The 19449-nt window shown below is 41.9% G+C and overlaps 1 protein-coding gene across 3 annotated transcripts in view; it reads right to left on the bottom strand.

Moving 5' to 3' along the window:
- The window catches only part of LOC136878871 (toll-like receptor 4), a 314995-nt gene that overhangs the window by 279818 nt on the left and 15728 nt on the right, over positions 1–19449 (bottom strand). For 2 of the 3 annotated variants that reach the window (XM_067152428.2, XM_067152429.2), the window contains exon 1: positions 11383–11514. The exons of the other annotated variant lie outside the window; for it this stretch is intronic. In XM_067152428.2, coding sequence (XP_067008529.2) covers positions 11383–11446 — 64 coding nt within the window. In that variant the 5' untranslated portion in view covers positions 11447–11514. Of the gene's footprint in view, positions 1–11382; positions 11515–19449 lie in introns of those variants that run through there. 3 annotated transcript variants of the gene reach the window in all.

The following is a 19449-nucleotide window of genomic DNA, read 5'->3' as shown; positions in this document are numbered from 1 at the left end:
AGGCTTGTAAATCCTGTTTGATTAGTAAACCAACCATGTCCACCAAGGTAGGCCTTTTGTCTTCCCATCAAGCGTCGCGCCCCATGGAACGCCTGTACATTGATTATGTAGGACACTTCCCCCAGTCAAAGGGTAATGCTAACAAGTTCATCTTCGTATGCGTAGATGGTTTTACCAGATTTTCTTGGTTATTTCCGACTAAGCTGGCTACCGCTCAGTCTACCATTACTTGCTTAAATTCTATTTTTGCTTCTTTTGGTCCGTGCCAATATATTGTATCTGATAATGCTAAGGCGTTTACATCTAATTTATTTCGTAAATTCTGTTTTGACTTATCCATCTCTCATGTAACTACTTCTGCTTATTACCCTCAACCATCTCTGGCTGAACGGGTTAATCGTAATCTCAGGTCCGCACTTATTGCCTATCATCATGAAGATCATTCCAGGTGGGACACGTCCCTGCATTGGTTAGCTTTTGCTTTGAATTCGGCGGTTCATGAATCACATAAATTTACTCCAGCTTCTTTGATGTTCAAATTTGTTCCCAACACGCCGCTCTCTAACCTCTGGTCTCTGAGTGACATTCTACCCGAGACAATAGATCCGGATAATATTAAAGATCTTTGGAAGAAGGCTAAAGCCAATCTTAAGGTATCTCATGAAAAGGTTAGGGAAAGGTATGATCGTGGACGGAGACCCACCACTTTGAAGGTAGGTGACCAGGTGATGGTCAAGAACTTTGTTCCCGCGGGCAAGCTTGCCCCCAGATTCCATGGGCCATGCATTATTCTGGATTTCCTTACGCCGGTTACCTTATTGCTAAGTAATCCAGCCACCGAGAGGATATTTAGAGTTCACCTGTCCCAGGTGAAACCGGTGTAATTTCTGTGTTAACTTGCTTCATATTATTTTGAAAGGAATATGAAGGTTATATTTTTTTTTTGAGTTTCACTTTTAAGGCTTTCTGCCCCTTCTATAATATTTTGTCTTATATATAAGCTTTTTGTAAAACCTTCCCCGATCCGTTAAACTGCCATTTTGTCCTTACCATGGCCATTACCACGCTCCCGTCTCCTGCTATACACACTGTGGCTTGATTACATTAAATGCCATGGACACCTGCACGCCGCTGACCCCTCAACCTCTTCACCAAGCCTGTGCCCTCAAAAAGATGATGGTCCAACACAATTCTGCCGCCTAGCTTTAATGTTTCAGTGCCCCCGCAGCCGCGCGGCGCCGTGCAGCAACTGGGGCAGAGGACGGGCCCCCTCTTCTCCAGCGAGGACGTCAGGTGCACGGCGAGCCGGAGCTCTCCTCCCGGCCAAGGCTGATGCGCGGCGCACGACCTGCTACTTGCCCGCAGCCTGTATATGTTCACCGCGGGCGCGGCGTGTTTCAACACCTCTGCTCCCCTCATAGTGCGGGCGAGCGGTATCTCAGGGTACTTGAGGGGTCCGAGCGGCCTCCTTTTGGACGCAAGCTGCAACGGCCGGTCTGGCCATTCAACTTAATCCACATCAACTACATGGACAGTTACGATAAGCAATGACTACACTTGGGAATTCAACAGCAATATTTGGTGGCAATTGCAAAATTTTTCTTCACCTCTAAGTATTAAAAGTTTATCTTCAGAAATTCAACTTCTACAAATATAAAGACTTTACTTCACCTGCAACAACAAAAGTTTGAAACTGAATCAAACCAAATTAAGAAAATCTTATAAATGCTTCCGCAATCAATCTTCATATCCACAGCATAACTTGGACCTTGTTTCAAACAGATTTCATGTGCCACCCCTGGAGGTACTTTTGGGGGGGGGGGAGGTCTGTACCGGGCGGTACACCTCCACGCCGCTAATTTAAAATTTGCGCCTGTTGAAACTCCTCTGCTGGAGGAAGTCTGAACTTTATCTACGCTATTAATTCTCTACTTTCTCAGAAGATGTCACCACGTGGAAAATTTTGAGTTTTTGAACTGTGTCATTTTTGATGTGTTTTTGTTTCGCTTGAAGTAAGAAGTATGAACTTTCTCTTCTAGAGGACACTACTGAAGATCAACAATAGTGCACCCTAGTGCGAAGTCAAAGCACTATTTTGTTGGAGAAATTTTTATTTCAAATGTTTGTCTTTGCTAATTTTTTTTCAGTCATTGGTTAAGTTTGCAATATTAACCCCTCCTTTCCCCTTGTTTTAAATCTAGCCTATCCCGAATTTCTTAAATTAATTTTCCACCAATTATGTGTTTCTTCTTAGTATTGTGTAGGGGGTTTATTGATGAACCAATAAAATCCTCGTGGGAGGGTGTTCTCATTCCCCTAACGCCTAGAACCTTCCGCGAGAGTATATAAACTGCTGATTTTAGGGTCTCCGGGCCACTTCTGTTCCATCTTTCAGTGTATTAAGTACATAGCAGGAGGCGGGAAGCGCCTCTTTCCTCGGCAGCGGTCAACAACAAGGTAATGGCCGATTAATAACTTCTTTCTTTGCTAGCTCAGCAGTTTAACTCTCGGGGCGGGTTCTAAGCGTTCCACCATGTAACCTTTTCCTAAATGTAACTACTCTTTTCATATATTCTCTTTTAAAGCTACATACTGGGATAGAGAGTGCTAACCCTCTCGAGCTCCCACTCATATTATTTTGAGGTGAACTTATTTTTCTCAACCTATTCTTCGTTAACGTAAAACAAATTGTTCTCTTCTTAAGTCACCTCTTTAGTATGGGATTAGCCCTTGTATTAACGGCCTAGTGCCAAGTAGGTCTTAATCAAAGTGTATTAGGAGTGCAAGTTCGCCTCCTCTCAAATTATTACCTTAGAGGTCATTTAATTATCCTTCTTTTCATTTAATAGACCTCAGTAGATTGGGTATTTTACCCCTGTGTTTAGGTCCGTTGAGGACAACTTGAAGGTGGAGTTTGGTGTGGCCTGGGAGAGGCTTAAATTTGAGAGCGAGTGGCTCTTTTGAAAATTGAGTGTTGTACGCCTCGTGGAGGCTTTTCTGTGTAATTTGGAGCAAGGGCTCCTGGGCATGAATGGGGTTTTCTGACCCTCTGTTGAAACTTGTGTTTGGGGTAAAACTGGGCTGATTGCCCTAGCATTGTGGAGTCAGGGCGCGAAGCCCAAATCTTGTAAATATTGTAACTACCCTTTGGACTTGCTACTTTGTACCTGCCATGCTTGTTATTTCTTTGTTTTAAAAAAGGAAATATAACCTTGTTAAATTTTAAATTAATTTTACTTTAGTAGCTTGAGACCCGTTCACCACCCCGCACCTTCTTTCACGCACAACTACCACAAAAACACGGTAACAATAATAATGGATTTACGTCCCACTAACAACTTACACAGTTTTCGGAGACCCTGAGGTATCGGGATTTTTCCCACGGGAGTTCTTTCATGTGACGGTAAATCTATCTAAAAGAGGCTGACATATTTGAGCACAGTCAAGTATCACTGGACTGAGCCAGGATCGAATCTGCCAACTTGGGCTCAGAAAGCCAGCGTCTAGATCGGCGATGACAATATTTTGTCAACTTTAACCCAAAATCTCGCCAACGCTTTTAGGCCTAAACACTCGCTCATTCGCTTCGTACGAGAGACGACATTTTCGGTCGTTGGGCAGAATTACACCAAAGACCTGGTCCTTTACACAAAAGTTTGCGAAATACACGTGCCCTCCTTCTAAACGAATGTTATTAGAAGACTTAATATATGAACAGTAAATTTATTTTGTGTTACTTAAATGCACCTGAACACCGTCTTCTTTTATCACTCATATCACTTATGCTTTTTGGACTTTCTTTTTTTATTGGAGAGAAGTATCGCAAGTATACTGTAGTGTCTGAGAATGTTTACATGTTAGAATTTTAAACCTTATCTACACTGACTGACAGAGCAAATGCAACACCAAGAAGGAGTGGTCAGAACTTTATGCCAATTGCAGGGTAGACTGACGTCACTGAGGTATGCTCATGATGTGAAATGCGCCGCTGTGCTGCGCACGTAGCGAACGATAAATGGGACACGGCGTTGGCGAATGGCCCACTTCGTACCGTGATTTCTCAGCCGACAGTCATTGTAGAACGTGTTGTCGTGTGCCACAGGACACGTGTATAGCTAAGAATGCCAGGCCGCCGTCAATGGAGGCATTTCCAGCAGACAGACGACTTTACGAGGGGTATGGTGATAGGGCTGAGAAGGGCAGGTTGGTCGCTTCGTCAAATCGCAGCCGATACCCATAGGGATGTGTCCACGGTGCAGCGCCTGTGGCGAAGATGGTTGGCGCAGGGACATATGGCACGTGCGAGGGGTCCAGGCGCAGCCCGAGTGACGTCAGTACGCGAGGATCGGCACATCCGCCGCCAAGCGGCGGCAGCTCCGCACGCCACGTCAACCGCCATTCTTCAGCATGTGCAAGACACCCTGGCTGTTCCAATATCGACCAGAACAATTTCCCGTCGATTGGTTGAAGGAGGCCTGCACTCCCCGCGTCCGCTCAGAAGACTACCATTGACTCCACAGCATAGACGTGCACGCCTGGCATGGTGCCGGGCTAGAGCGACTTGGATGAGGGAATGGCGGAACGTCGTGTTCTCCGATGAGTCACGCTTCTGTTCTGTCAGTGATAGTCACCGCAGACGAGTGGGGCGTCGGCGTGGAGAAAGGTCAAATCCGGCAGTAACTGTGGAGCGCCCTACCGCTAGACAACGCGGCATCATGGTTTGGGGCGCTATTGCGGATGATTCCACGTCACCTCTAGTGCGTATTCAAGGCACGTTAAATGCCCACCGCTACGTGCAGCATGTGCTGCGGCCGGTGGCACTCCCGTACTTCAGGGGCTGCCCAATGCTCTGTTTCAGCAGGATAATGCCCGCCCACACACTGCTCGCATCTCCCAACAGGCTGTACGAGGTGTACAGATGCTTCCGTGGCCAGCGTACTCTCCGGATCTCTCACCAATCGAACACGTGTGGGATCTCATTGGACGCCGTTTGCAAACTCTGCCCCAGCCTCGTACGGACGACCAACTGTGGCAAATGGTTGACAGAGAATGGAGAACCATCCCTCAGGACACCATCCGCACTCTTATTGACTCTGTACCTCGACGTGTTTCTGCGTGCATCGCCGCTCGCGGTGGTCCTACATCCTACTGAGTCGATGCCGTGCGCATTGTGTAATCTGCATATCGGTTTGAAATAAACATCAATTATTCGTGCGTGCCGTCTCTGTTGTTTCCCCAACTTTCATCCCTTTCGAACCACTCCTTCTTGGTGTTGCATTTGCTCTGTCAGTCAGTGTATATCCACACAATCCCCTATTTACATTGATGAGTACAGCGGAGTGAGCTTTTTGCCAAACAGCTGTGATTTCAACATGCTCCGCTCGCTGCAGTGATTATCTCCGAGACGGTGGCGCCAATGCTACCTCTAGTATATTATTTACTAACTGTGGTAACCAACACTTGCAGTACGTGTTGGACACCTTTAGCACGGACACAGGTGGGGATATGGTAGGGCAGGGAGGCATACAGACGTCGAATGTTCTCCTGAGAAAGATCCTGCCACAGCTGCTGCAAACGACCCTCCAAATGTGCCGAAGTTGCCGCCCAATCTGGTCCTTGATGTATAACGACAACCGACCTTTGTTTGTTACAACATCATGGGAAAACGGCTAAACAGTTCTCGAAAACGGGTAACTGGGATGTGCAGTGGTAATAATAATGGAGTGCTGCCTCCGGAGAGGTCTGGTGCAGGTCTTTTGATTTTAGGCTGTATAGGCTACCTGCGTGTCTGTGAGAATGGGACTCTATCTAAGATCAAGGGAAATCTAATCCTCAAAATATCACAGACACTCAGTCCCCGAGCCATAGGATTTAATTAATGCAAGTTAAAATCCACGATCATCCGGGAATCGAACCCGGAACCCCTTGAATCAAAGGTCAGCATGATAACCATTTAGCCATGGAGCCGGATGGTGTACAGTGGTGGAGCAATATTAAGGGGACCATGACAAGTAATGTCGACTTCTTCCGTTAATATTTGTATCCAATAACTGTTTTACAAGTTTTGCAAAATATGAGAAGTAATACCGTGGTGTAGTGGTTAGTGTGATTAGCTGCCACCCCCGGAGGCACGGGTTCGATTCCAGGCTCCGCCACGAAATTTGAAAGTGGTACGAGAGATGGAACGGGGTCCACTCAGCCTACGGAGATCAACTGAGTAGAGGTGGGTTCGATTCCCACCTCAGCCATCCTGGAAGTGGTTTTCTGTGGTTTCCCATTTCTCCTCCAGGCAAATGCCGGGATGGTACCTAACTCAAGCCCACGGCCGCTTCCTTCCCTCTTCCTCGTCTATCCTTTCCAATCTCCCCCTCCCCCCGCAAGGCCCCTGATCAGCATAGCACGTGAGGCCCTCTGGACGAGATACTGGTCATGCTCCCCAGTTGTATCCCCGACCCAGAGTCTGAAGCTCCAGAACACTGCCCTTGAGGCGGTAGAGGTGGGATCCCTCGCTGAGTCCGAGGGAAAATCCAACCCTCGTGGTTAAACTGATTAAGAAAGGAAGAAAATGAGGAATAATAACGGAGACATTCCCAATTATTATATCTTTTAAAAAGTACAAATATCTACGTAAGTATTTATTCTATCTTCAAGGATAAAAAATCTAATTTCTAATCTTATTGATACCGTACGGACTATAGTAATGCAGTTTTTCATGAATTTTGATTTCTCTTTTTGCTATTTCTATCAACAGAAAGCATCACTGAAGTGGAAATACTGTTCACCTAACATGGTTAAGATATAACTCGTGATAGAGGTGATTATTGTCGTGATTTTTATGAGCTTCAAAACCGCATGGACTCCTATTGATCAGGAAAATCATTAAGATATTTATTGAAATGAGAAGAAAAAGTGAAAAAATAATCACTCGAAGAACGAGGGGATAGAAGAACCATAAAAAAGACGGGGAGTTTTTGGAAGCCTAGGTCTCCATTGACCTAGTATTATTACAAAATCAGAAGATAACAAAATTACATCACCCTGCCTGACTGTACCCGATGCCACCACCCCGTCTGCTGTTAATCGCACGGTCCAGCGCCCACACAACTTTTCATCAATATTACTCTTCATAAATTCAGTGTCAGAGTGTATGGTTACCCGTAGTTTCTGACAACTGCGACTGAATGCTTCAAAACAATCCCAAGTTTCCTGTTGTACGTTTATCCTATGCTGAGACAAAGTTGCTTTAGTAAAATGATAAGGAGTTTTTGAGGGGGGGTGTTGAAACAAATTGTAACTTCAATGTTCTTTCTTAATCCGTTTTCCCTCGGACTCAGCGACGGATCCCAACTCTACCACTTCAAGGGCAGTGCTCTGGGATGTGAGACATTGGGTCGGGGGATTCAAACTTGGGAGGAGGACCAGTACCTCGCCCAGGCAGCCTCACATGCTATGCTGAATAGGGGCCTTATGAGGGGATGGGAAGGTTGGAAGAGATAAACAAGGAAGAGAGAAGGAAGCGGCCGTGGCTTTAAGTTAGGTACCATTCCGGCATTTTCCTGGAGGAGAAGTGGGAAACCACGGAAAACCAATTTGAGGATGACTGAGGAGGGAATCGAACCTCCCTCTTCTCAGTTGACCTCACAAGGCTGAAAGAACCCGATTCCAGCCCCCGTACCACTTTTCAAAAATTTCGTGGCAGAGCCGGGAACCGAACGCGGTCCTCCGGTGGTGGCAGCTAATCACACTAACCACTACACTACAGAGGCGGACATAACTTGAGTATTACACTACGAATTCTTGTGAGCTATACCATATAAAAATCTTGTTACCATTTGATAAGCAATTTTTCATGTAGGCTATACATTTTTAAGTGAGCGGATCAATCAATCAATCAATCAATCAATCAATCAATCAATCAATACTGATCTGCATTTAGGGCAGTCACCCAGGTGGCAGATTCCCTATCTGTTGCTTTCCTAGCCTTTTCCTAAATGATTTCAAAGAAATTGGAAATTTATTGAACATCTCCCTTGGTAAGTTATTCCAATCCCTAACTCCCCTTCCTATAAATGAATATTTGCCCCAGTTTTTCCTCTTGAATTCCAACTTTATCTTCATATTGTGATCTTTCCTACTTTTATAAACGCCATTCAAACTTATTCGTCTACTAATGTCATTCCACGCCATCTCTCCGCTGACAGCTCGGAACATACCACTTAGTCGAGTAGCTCTTCTTCTTTCTCTCAGTTCTTCCCAATCCAAACATTGCAACATTTTTGTAACGCTACTCTTTTGTCGGTTCCTAGAGAAGAAGCCAAAAACCCGGACAGTATTTACTACAACCACAAATAATTAACAAATCATTAATGAACTTCAAAAACATTTTGTCTTATACACTGTAATGCAGAATTAAACAAGGAAAATGTTGGTATAACTCATCTTGCAATAGGTCTATCTGTTCGTTAGTAATTCACGCCTAAACTCGAGTATCTGTAATAAAAAATCCAACAGTATTTTCGTTAGTTAAGGCGTGCTCTGACTCTTCCGTTTCCGCTAGATGGCAATACTGCTGCAATTATAAAACAAATAACCCATCAACAGAGTTGGCATATTATGTGGGCGAGACGCTCTTATTCATTCATCTATTTTAACGCAAATCTTGCTAATTACCGAGTCAGGCGATGACACATAAGCTTTGCCTGGTGGTAAAGGAACATAAAGGCTATCGAGACCTAGCGATGATGAATGATAACGGAGTATTCCTGGAATGAATTTAGCTAGAGAGACAGCAGATCACTGATCATGTAACCACCAATGAAACAATGAAAGGCCAATGACTAACAAGTCTGAGTCACGGAAAGCTTGGTATAATTAAATATCGAAGTTTTCTTCCCTTGTACTTTACGTAGAGAGTTGCTCCTATCTCTTCATAGGCCTTCAGACTTCTCGCTTCTACTCTGAATCCAAGGGAACCTAAGACATGGTGAAGTGAGAAATGAAGATAGAGGGCTGGCTGCCACCGAAAAACTCACTGTAAGTGATTAAACTTTCATAAATTTATCCCCCCTACTTCCTAGGGTCTCTGAGGACACCCATACTCATTTTTTAAAAGTTGCTTTACGTCACACCGACACAGATAGGTCTTACGGCGACGATGGGAGAGGGAAGGGGTGGGAGTGGGGAGGAAGCGGCCGTGACCTTAATTAAGGTACAGCCCCAGCATTGGCCTGGTGTGAAAATGGGGAAACCACGGAAAAAAACATATTCAGGGCTGTCGACAGTGGGGTTCGAACCCACTATCTCCCGAATACGAGCTCGCAGCTGCGCGCCCCTAATGGCGATTAATGAATGATGAATGAAATTGGTAAGGAGGTGGAAAGAATCGACTTTGGCCAATGCATAGGAACTGTCGCGGCATTCGCTTGGAAGTGAAAATGGGAAACCACAGAAAAGCATTCTCATGACAGCCGGCAGTGGGGTTCGAACCCACTTGTCTCTCGAGTGCAGAGCTCAGCTATAGTGCTGTAGGGCATTAACATACGCCGGCCACTCTGCTGGGTACACTCAGATCGCGCGAACCGGCTTCAAAGTAAAGACTTATTTTTAAAATAATTTGCAAATAAAAACGTCGGTATATTAAGGCATCATCCATATTCGAAAGCAAACCCCATGCCGCAAAAGCCCCGAAGGGCCATGGCCTACCAAGCGACCGCTGCTCAGCACGAAGGCCTGCAGAAATTATGAGGTGTCGTGTGGTCAGCTCGATCAATCCTCTCGGCCGGTATTCTTGGCTTTCTAGATCGGGGCCGCCATCTCACCGTCATATACCTCTTGAATTGTAATCACGTAGGCTGAGATCATCCATATACAATAATGCAACATTTCATTTTCACAGGATAAGTAGATTTCCGATAATCTTGAGTCAAAGTTTCAGAATTTAACATTGTTAGTTAGGGCTCACAACAATAAACAAGTACAGTCATTAATATATCCCTGTGATTTGCTCCTTGAAACAACAATCACCACCACCATGTCATTATTCATCAATGCTGCAAGCAATAGCATTTTTCACAGCTCGGCGTGAGGTAGGGAATTTGATCGTTGGCCTACTTCAATTGCTTCACAAACTCGCACTGGCAAATGTTAATAAAATGTGCACATTGGCAGTGCACGGTAATATGCAGGGGCGTACGCAGAGGGGGACCTGGGGGATAAATCCTGAAATCCCCCCCCCCCGTTATTTTTAAGTTTATAACTTGTGATTAATTGTGACAATCATGTAAATGAAGATTTTAGGTACGGTAGCTCATTGTTTTGATTTTAATTTGAACTAACCTATGTATTTACCAGTATGTATGTTTTTCTTTTAAAAGTAATTGTCCTGAACCAATGGACTTCATTTCTGCACTTAACATTTTGCGACAGTAATGTTTTCCGAGCAATACATAAAGTACTGAAACTGCTGGTTTACTAGTAAGCACTGCCACACCAGAACACTGCTTCATCCCTGAAATACTTAAAAGGTTATTTGCAGAATATGACTGCACAGGAAAGATTGAATCTGTTAGCTGTTTTGTATATATGCAAAGAAAAACATGTGCCCGTAGAAAATATAATCCACGAGGTGGCAAAAAAAAAAAAAAAAAAAAAAAACAGCCAGGAGACGTCTGCTATTGTAATCATCAACATGAATACAAATGTGTCTTAATTAAATCATTCTTTCTTAATCCATTTACCGTCTAGGGTTGGTTTTCCTTCGAACTCGGCGAGGGATCCCACCTCTACCACCTCAAGGGCAATGCCCTGGAGTGTGAGACTTTGGGTCAGGGGATACAACTGGGAAGCAGGACCAGTACCTCGCCCAGGCGGCCTCACCTGCTATGCCCAACAGAGGTCTTGTAGGGGGGTGGGACGATTGGGAGGGATATACAAGGAAGAGGGAAGGAAGCTTCCGTGGCCTTAAGTTAGGTACCATCCTGGCATTTGTCTCGAGAGGTGGGAAACCACGGAAAATCACTTCGAGGATGGCTGAGGAGGGAATCGAACAACCCTCTATTCAGTTGACCTCCCGAAGCTGAGTGGACCCCGTTCAAGCCCTCGTACCACTTTCGTGGCAGAACCGGGAATCGAACCCGGGCCTCCAGGGGTGGCAGCTAATCACACTAACCACTACACCACAGAGGCGGAACTCTTAATTAGATAACTGAGTTATTTTGAAAGTTTTAATTTAGTAGGTATTTCTAATTTCACGATATGCACCCGACATTACTTTATCGAAGTCCTCAAATTTTAATAGTTAATATCCCCCTCACTCCCGAAAATAATTTCTGCGTCGCCCCTGGTAGTATGGTATATCAAACTAAATACAATGCCTGTACTCACTTTCCTCGGTAGTAGCGAACAGCATGGTGATCCTCGCACTACGCCAGAGGACAGAGCACTGCATCCACAGGACATATGGCTGAGAGCAGAATCAAGGAATTGGTCACAGTACCGTGCTAAAAAGGAAGCAGTTGCCACCTCAACGCTTGGAAAATAACTGAACAATTTACCATTGCGCGGGAGGTACCTCAGAACAAGAAACTCTGCCTTATCTTGCCCACCATGCCTACTGATAACTTCCACTACCTCTACTCCTATTACATAAAACAGTGAGACCTATTTTCTTTCGCAGAAAGGAACGGTACTCTCTAGTACGTGCTGCAGACCGTGACATTGCTTTTAGAGCTATCTATTTGTTAAGTTCTTCAATGCCAAGGCTCGTTAGGATCCTCAAATACCACCACCAAAATGTTACACGATTATAAGTAGCCTACCTGATAAAATCCTAATTAGAGTATGTTTCCAGGATATGGGACCTTCACCAGCATGGAAACAGGAAAAGGTAAAGGAAAGATACAATACTTATTCTAAATGATTTCCAACCAAAAAAAAAAAAAAAGGCATTACGAAAATGTTGCAAAGTTTGAAGACTTGGAAGAAAGGAGACGAGCTGCTCGACTAAGTGGTATGTTCCGAAATGGTAGTCGAGAGATGGCGTGGAATGACATTAGTAGACGTATAAGTTTGAGTGGCTTTTTTTAAAGTAGGAAATATGGAAATATGGAGATAAATTTGGAAATTGGAATTCAAAAAGACAAATTAGCAAATATTCTTTTATAGGAAGGAGAGGTAGGGACCGGAATAATTTACCAAGGGAGATGTTCAATAAATTTCCAAATTCTTTGCAATTATTTAAAAAGACTAGGTAAACAACAGATAGGGAATCTGTCGACTGCCATCTAGGTGGCTACACTAAATGCAGATCAGCGGTGATTGATTGATTGATTGATTGATTGATTGATTGATTGATTGATTGATTGATTGATTGATTGATTGATTGAACGAGAAAAAGATCCAGAGGATATGGGAAGAGCATTCCCGCGACTCGGCTTAACGTTACTTAAACCTTTAATTAAAGAGATCCTCAAACTATGTTATTATCCTTATGAAAAATTCCACGAGACTACGTGTGTATAAGAAAGCCCTCAACCAAACAGCTATATATTTACGTGTCTTCGTCCCATATTAGTTTGCATATCTCCGTTTTAAAACAATGATAGGAGCAGAATAATTATTTGCATGTAAGTTAAGGCGAGGACACAAGCTAATATAAATAAACTGTAAATAATACCATATCAATTTATATAATTTTGGAAGTAAGTAACAAAATAACACAAACAAAAATAGCTGTGCATATATGATTTTTTAAAATATAACTGTTAGTTTCTTCAGTGTGGCGAAACGAATTTTAATTATAAAGTACCTGAAAAAGAAAAAAACTATGGTAACAGTATTATACTTGAAAAAGGAACAACGTAATTAAAACAGAATGACATGTTTCGTTCTTAAAATACCGTCATCAGATTCTATCAAATCACACTCCAATATTTATAAATGTATAAACATTTATGTTTCTGTTTAAATTCTTATGGACTTGAAAATCTGGAACTCATCTTAATGAAGTCCTATTTTCTATCCACTCTAGAATAGAATGCGAGGTGTTGAAATATCGGTACTCTGTCATTGGCGCGAGTCCAGCTGGCTGGTCAGTAGATCTAGCAGCGTAGATCTACCTGGCCGTGCTAGAACTAATAGGAAGTACTCGCCGTTGATGGGTCGGTTATTTACACTGATTAGTGACTTACGTCTCAGCAGTTACTGTACTTGCTTTCGAGGCAACACTCAGCACTATCATTTAAGTGACTGAAATTGTTTCATTCCCTCCTTATGTACAACACTCTTTGTTGTAACTTATGTTAGAATGGTGCGGAAGAGAAAGAATAATTCGCACAGACACTTAACACAAATTATAATTAAAAATCAGGCAATACACGATTATTTTGGGACTAGTAAACCGGTGGGAAGATTTCGTCCTTCACCCCTTTGGTATTTTTAAACTTTTTATAATTGTAGACATGATATGGGCTATTGGGCTTATGCTGTGTCAAGAACACAAGGTGAAACTCTTTATGTTTTGCAGAGAACTTTCTTGTCTATTCTATCTTGGTGTTTTCGTTGTGTTTTATTTGATTAGTTTCTACTTATTTCTTCTACTACATTCGTCTGATGTCCTCTCTGTTACTTCTCACGCACACACGATATGACAGAACATCTTAATTTGAGCTTAATATTGTCATCAGCTCCCGCTTGGAGCGCTGTGCAAGCATATGGCGAGCCACCTGGTGACGAATGAGTGTACCACTACAGCTCCAACGGTAAAGCATTCTTAAATTCAAACCCTCATTATTGTAGAAGTCTTCCTCGTGAACAGTCGAGATTTTCTTCTGAAGACGCAGAGCAAAGTTCTCTGCGAAATGTAAAGAGCTTCACCTTGTTTTCTTGACACGGCGTAAGCCCGAAGCCCATATCAAGTCTACAAGTACGGACCGTGCAAGCTTCAATATTAACATTTTTAATAATTACTGATGAGTATGGCGCGTTTAATTTATTGAAATATCACACTAAGTTAAGATATACTTAATTGGAAATCAATGAACTGAATCAGAACAAACATTAGTTCAAAATCTATATCTATATAATAAGATTGTTGTCTGTACATTGCTCAGAATATGTAAATAATGGTATTTCTGCATCGGCCATGTCCACAGCAACAAGGAAATGCACTTTTTACTTTTCCGTAATGTCTGTATGTTTATAGATGCATCACGAGAAAACGGCTGAAGAGAATTTAATGAAAATCGGTATGTTAAGTCATGGGATGAACCACTATAATCTAGGCTATAAAACATTTTATTCACGCGGAGTGAAAGGGTAGTTTAGGGAAAGAACTAAAATTTAATTCTCAAATTTAACTAAAATTTAATTATTAGTGGTCCTATCGATAAATACTACATAAGTAAAGTTACATAAAATTAAATTTCCGATCATTTATGTCTTATTTATGCATTTTTTCCGTACCGGCTATGATAACACAGATATTCATGATTTTGTATTTTTGTTGCCAAGTCCATACAGAATTTAGTGAAAATCGGTAGAGTCTGGAATACCTATGTTATTAGTCCTATCGAAAAGTTATAGAGAATACAATTTCCGATCATTTATGTTTTATTCAGTTTTACCGTACCGACTATGATGGGAGTGGTACTTCAGAGCCGGAAGAAAACTAAATTCGAAGGCCTAGAATATCAAAAGCATATAACATTGATCAGCAATAACATTGCGTTGACCATAATTTGTTGCGATCCTCTTTGTCTCTTATGCTGCCACTGAACTCCGATAAATGGGATTACTGCTGTGTACCGAGTATAGCAGCATGACTGAATATTGGCTGGAAATAGCTGGGGAGTTAGGAAACTTTCTTCTTTAGCATGCCTCTGGTTCATACATTTTCTGATACTGCTGGTACGTAAACACACTGGTTCATCATAGTATTCCAGGTATTCGATTCCTACTCTGACGCGCTGTTATGAATGACCAGTGTGCACAGTTAAGGCAGAGACTCAGTTAGTAGTATTAGTGTGACCTGATCTAGAATTAACATTTAGGGCTATTCCAAATTATAGCACCAAAATTCACTAAATAACTCAAAATTCAACCCTCAAGGGAACAGTTTCTTAAGAAAAGCTTCTTCCTCTTCACTTTTATTAAATTCTACATTCATTTTATTCCAAATTAGCAGTGAAGAGTGGGTTTCTCCTTTGGCTTGGAGGAAAAAATTGCCTCCAAGTCCGATAGATTTTTCCGCTGCTAGTGTAGAGTGAATTGAGATTTTCCGACTCATCAGGTACTCCTAGGAAACAGATTAGCAAAAGGGCATAGATTGGCAGCGTAGTACTGTTCGCTTAAAAGTGAGAAAATGTGTGGTTTTTCATTTGACCGAGTATTTCATATGAAAGCAGTGCTTTTAATCGTGCCATTCCTACTGACGTCATTATATTGACCTACGTTCATTTCAGTTGGGAAAACCATTAAGATAGTCTCTCTGAGGATGTAAAAAGGCAGGTGGAGAGTGAGTGTCTGCCATTATAATGAAAACTCCCCAACCTGATTGTGACTGATGTTAGGCAAGCGTGCAAACCATTGCAATGAAAATTCCCTAACCCAGTCTTCACATGTGAAAGACGTTTGGTGACTTCCCCATCGCGTTTCTAGTGTAAAGTTATGAGCTATGCAATTTAATGCAATCTTGCTAACAAGGTGTACACTACCTGACCTAGAATTCTGTATACAGTGTAGAATTCCGTAGCGAAGCACGGGTACATCAGCTAGTATTAAATGAAAGAAGTACTGAACACCCAAAGTAGTAACAACATGCACATAAGGAAAAACAGAACAAACAAATTGGAGGTGCCCAGGAAAACTGGACATTTGGCCGAACATGAGGTTTCCATAACTGCACAGACCATTGCTATAGATGTTATATTGACCATAGATAAGCAATTAACAGTTAGTAAGTTACCGGTGAAGATGATTTGAAGCTTTCCCTATTGTCGTAACAAGATCGATGTTTGTGTACAAGATATTAGTTACATCGCGCTGAGTTCTCAGTTCTCAATAAATTAAAAATTATAGCTCGATAACGGCGAGTCCTTTGGAAAGAGTGCACAGGAACTAAAATTTTCATCTGGAAAAAGTAAAGCTCTCTCTGAATGTGCCCATTTCCTGATACGACCGATGCGTGATTTTTATAATTGTGTTCGGTGACTTCTCAAGAGAAGAGTTTATAATCCTAGCAGTGTACATCATTGCCTCTAAAAATACACTCGTTACACAATTTCTATGAAAATTGCTGTGTAGTCTACATTATCTATATTGTAATCTGAAAAAATGTTACAACTCAAAATGTAACCCTTTAGAACTAAGCAAAGTGACTACTGCAGAATGAAGACTGTTAGAAGTACTTTCTGGCATAAATTATATTAGATTTTGTATTGTAACACTTATAGAGATTGTAGAGGTAGAAATAAGCTATACATTGTTGGTAAAATATCAAAAATGCATTTTTTTTCAGGTTGAAACCCTTTCATTCTAAGCAATCAAAGTGTTGTGGACATTTTCAGATTGATATTTTATAAGATATAGCGGGAGAGGGTATGTTCCGGGAAACGTGAGAAGGAATTTCTCCTTTTAGGAAACCGGCACCGTATTCGTATTTTGGCCCTAAAAGAATAACGGAATAAGGAATTTGAACCGTTTCGAGAAATATTATTTTTTCTGTCGGAAAGAACTAAAAGGGAGGAGGTCCGTAACGGGGATAAGTTTTAAAAATCCGCCTAATGGAACGATTCAGTGAGAATATTTTCGGTGGTTCAATGTGGTTGTACCTTTAGAAGAAATAGCCGACTCTTTTCGATATGCTGATAAAGGGTGAAATCGAAATATTTCGTTCGGTTTCGGATCTTTCTTTTCTTCTTGTATCTTAGCCGATTTGCAAGTATTGTACTTTAGTTCACCGAAACGATGAAGGAAAGGGATTTTATTTTAATTTTAATTTTTATTGTTTTTTACTTTATTTGGGCCGTCTGAGGCCACGGCGCTTGTGCTTTAGCTGTGTTGTTGTTGTTGTTGTTGTTTTCGATCGTTGCCGCTTCTGGTGTTCTTAATGGTAGGTTTGGCTGCTGCTTTTTACTATTGGTACCTTGACCTTTTCTGTTGGCCCAGTATTCCTTTATTTTCTTGCTGAACTCTATTTTGCGTTCCTCGGATCATTTCCTCGTCTCATTGTGGTTGGCTTCTCTAAGGTAGTATGTTAGGAAGGGTCTGATTTTGTTAGTTGAACGGTAGTTGCTTCTGTTAATTATAATTGCATTATAAATATTAATATAGGGATGAGGGATGCGTCTGAAGACAACATGCGAAGCCACGGAACATCTGGATGGAAGAGCGAGGAAGAAGAAGTCAAAGACTCAAGAATCTTTGGCGAGAGTGTAAAGAGGAGGGTATCGGTCTGCGTGACAGAAGGAAGATTGTGTAAACGTGGCGCACAGGTGGCCGTATCGATAAATAATAATAATTGAGTTCTGCCAGATCCTTCTCTACCTGCTGGATCCACAGCAATGCAGTGGCTTTACCCTTGCTAGATACTTTGAAAATCTTATAGGAGAGTCTGTGGGAATCCATTCTATCTAGGTGTCCGTAGAAAGCCAGCCGCTTTCTTCTGATGGCGTCTGTGGGGGTTTCATGGTGTTGATAGAGTTCACGGTTTGGTTTGTACCATCGCCTTCCGTCTGACAGGATCCTTAGTCCTACTATCCTTCTCAGGAACTTCTTTTCTTGTATTTTGAGGGCTTTTATTGGAATCTTCTTAGTTAGAGACAGGCACTCGACTGCGTAGAGGATTGACGGTCTGACTATTGCATTATAATTATAATGTCTTAGTTTGACATTCATTGATAAATGTTTCGAGGCGTACAGTTTTCTGCAGGCCTTGTCTAGTTTGATTCTCCTATGCTCGAGAGCAACCATTTTACTCAGTTCTTCTGAAAACCACTCTCCAAGGTACTTCACAGTTTTTGCTCTCTTGGTATGCTTGGTGTCTCTGACTCTCATTTCTGTAGGGGCGTCTCTGATGTTCGTAATGAGCTCGGTCTTTCCGACGTTGATAGTAGACCTGTTTTAGCCGCTATGAGTGTAGTGTTCGGAGTTGCGTAGTAGCCCCTTGCATGTCGTTTGCTAGTAAGATCAGGTCATCAGCAAAGGCCAGGCATGGGATTTAGTTTAAGTTAAACTTGGTAATTATTTTAAGAAATTAATTTTATTTATTTAAGGTGTATTTGTTGTACATAATGTTTTATTGAATCATCTTTAATTGGGTCAATAACCTGTTCATGATCTATCTATCTATCTGTCTATCTATCCATCTATCTATTAGAGAGACATTAAGAACATTAAAATTGGACGAGCGTTTCGGAAGTTTTGAGCCACCAAAGTCGGTACTAGAAACACCCACCAGGTTTATCAGGCCGATCGGCGAAATCTGCGAAATTTGGGAATATGTTAGGAAAAAAATTGAAGTGATTTTGCATGCACCTCGGTACGCGGAATCCGGAAACGACATTGCTTTTTGTGAGAAGTCGTCCAACAGCGACGAAAGGAGAAAACTCGATAGGAACTTTTATTCGATTTTCCGCCGCACATACAGGGACATATTTCTCGAAAATATAAAGCCACAACCTCAGAATATCCATCTGTGCGAGCTTTCAAATCGTGCCAATTTCGGTTAAAATTGAATTAGGGTAAGTGCCCGAAAAGTGGTGTTGAATAAAAGTATTTTCGTGATGGAGTTTGTCTTCGTTTCGTACTGTATGCTTTTAGGAAAAGCTATTTTTTAAACACAACAGCATCTAAATTCATCAAACCAGAATGAAAAGAAATCTCAATTGGTACGTACTGACTTAAATTTCGCGTAGATTAAGGAAACTTTACAACAGAAATAATATACTGTATACGATGTTTATACATAATGTACTGTATATATATATGGGCACACATCCTGGTTGTCCCTAGATAATTCCAAAATTTCATCCTACCGAAATCTAGAACTAGACATGAGTTGCTTATAGTCACATTAAAACCCTTTTTATTCTACAATATTTCTTCGTAAAAGCAATATCGAAGGAAATATTTTACATTCCTTTTACATGATTCCTGTAAGACCCCAGTACATTAAAGGACTTTTAATGTGTTATAACGTCGCACCGTCGCACTCAGATCTTTTAACGACGGTGGGATAGGACAGGGCTAGGACTGAGAAGGAAGCGGCCGTGGCTTTGATTAAGGCACAGCCCTAGTATAAGTTCATTCACAGAGCTTGCAGATTGAGCGCTGAAAGGTATAGCAATCGATAATGAAGTTTTTTAATTATTTCCTTTTACCACTGGTTTTACATTGCAGACCGTTCGATTGGCGACGATGGCATAGGGCATTGGTAGGGATAGGAAGAAAACG

The sequence above is a fragment of the Anabrus simplex genome, chromosome 8, assembly GCF_040414725.1.
Source record: "Anabrus simplex isolate iqAnaSimp1 chromosome 8, ASM4041472v1, whole genome shotgun sequence".
Lineage (NCBI taxonomy): Eukaryota > Metazoa > Arthropoda > Insecta > Orthoptera > Tettigoniidae > Anabrus > Anabrus simplex.
The sequence above is the reverse complement of the archived record's forward strand: the minus strand, read 5'-3'. Positions and strand labels throughout refer to the sequence as shown.